Below are 652 nucleotides of genomic sequence, written 5' to 3'. Positions count from 1 at the left end.
AAGGCCATGGAGAAACTTCAAAGGCCTGCCCGTCCTCCTTCACCCCGACCGCCCTCTTTCTCCCACACTGGCGTCACCTCCCCCTTCCTCCACATTCCTGTTCTGTTTCCCAGCCTAGACGCTGGCTCCTCTATTTATCATAGCAGAGAGGTTCATTTGCGTAGGCACGCCCTCCCGCGTGACGTCTCTCTGTGAAGTTTTATTTTCAATTCTCGTTCACGCGCCTGATGAACTCGAGACTGGGCGGGAGTAGTGGCGAGCGGGTGTGGCTAGTGTGAGAAATGGGCGTGAAGTGTTTTTTACCTCCCGGTCTCTGGACTGGTGAACTTTAGGGTAGGCGGGGCCAGCGCTTAAGTGGGTGTGACGAGTGTGAGAAATTATCCATATCCACGTAAAGGTGGGGTTTGTTTATGGCTGGAAGGCGTGGCAGGGCGGGCGAGGGGGCGGTCTTGCTCGCTGCTGAGTGAACGCTGAGCTCGCCCTTCCTCCCCCCCGGTTTATAATGTGCGGCCACTTCCGCTGGCGGCTCAGAAGCGGTGCGATCATGGCGGAGCGCGGTCAGCAGCCTCCCGCTAAGCGGCTCTGCTGCAGACCAGGCTTCGGCTCGGCGTGCAGGCCGGGGCAGCGGGCAGGAGGAGCCCCTGGCAGCTCC

At 60.1% G+C, this 652-nt stretch overlaps 1 protein-coding gene across 1 annotated transcript in view; it reads left to right on the top strand.

Moving 5' to 3' along the window:
- Positions 1 to 502: 502 nt before the first annotated feature.
- ZSWIM6 (zinc finger SWIM-type containing 6) overlaps positions 503 to 652 on the top strand; it is a 134,218-nt gene continuing 134,068 nt past the window's right edge. Inside the window, exon 1 of the mRNA XM_018557948.1 lies at positions 503 to 651. Within this exon, the coding sequence (XP_018413450.1) occupies positions 503 to 651 (149 nt within the window). The remainder of the gene's footprint in view (position 652) is intronic.

The sequence above is a fragment of the Nanorana parkeri genome, unplaced genomic scaffold, assembly GCF_000935625.1.
Source record: "Nanorana parkeri isolate BGI_ZX_2015 unplaced genomic scaffold, ASM93562v1 scaffold312, whole genome shotgun sequence".
NCBI lineage: Eukaryota > Metazoa > Chordata > Amphibia > Anura > Dicroglossidae > Nanorana > Nanorana parkeri.
This window is presented reverse-complemented; position numbering and strand designations above follow the sequence as displayed.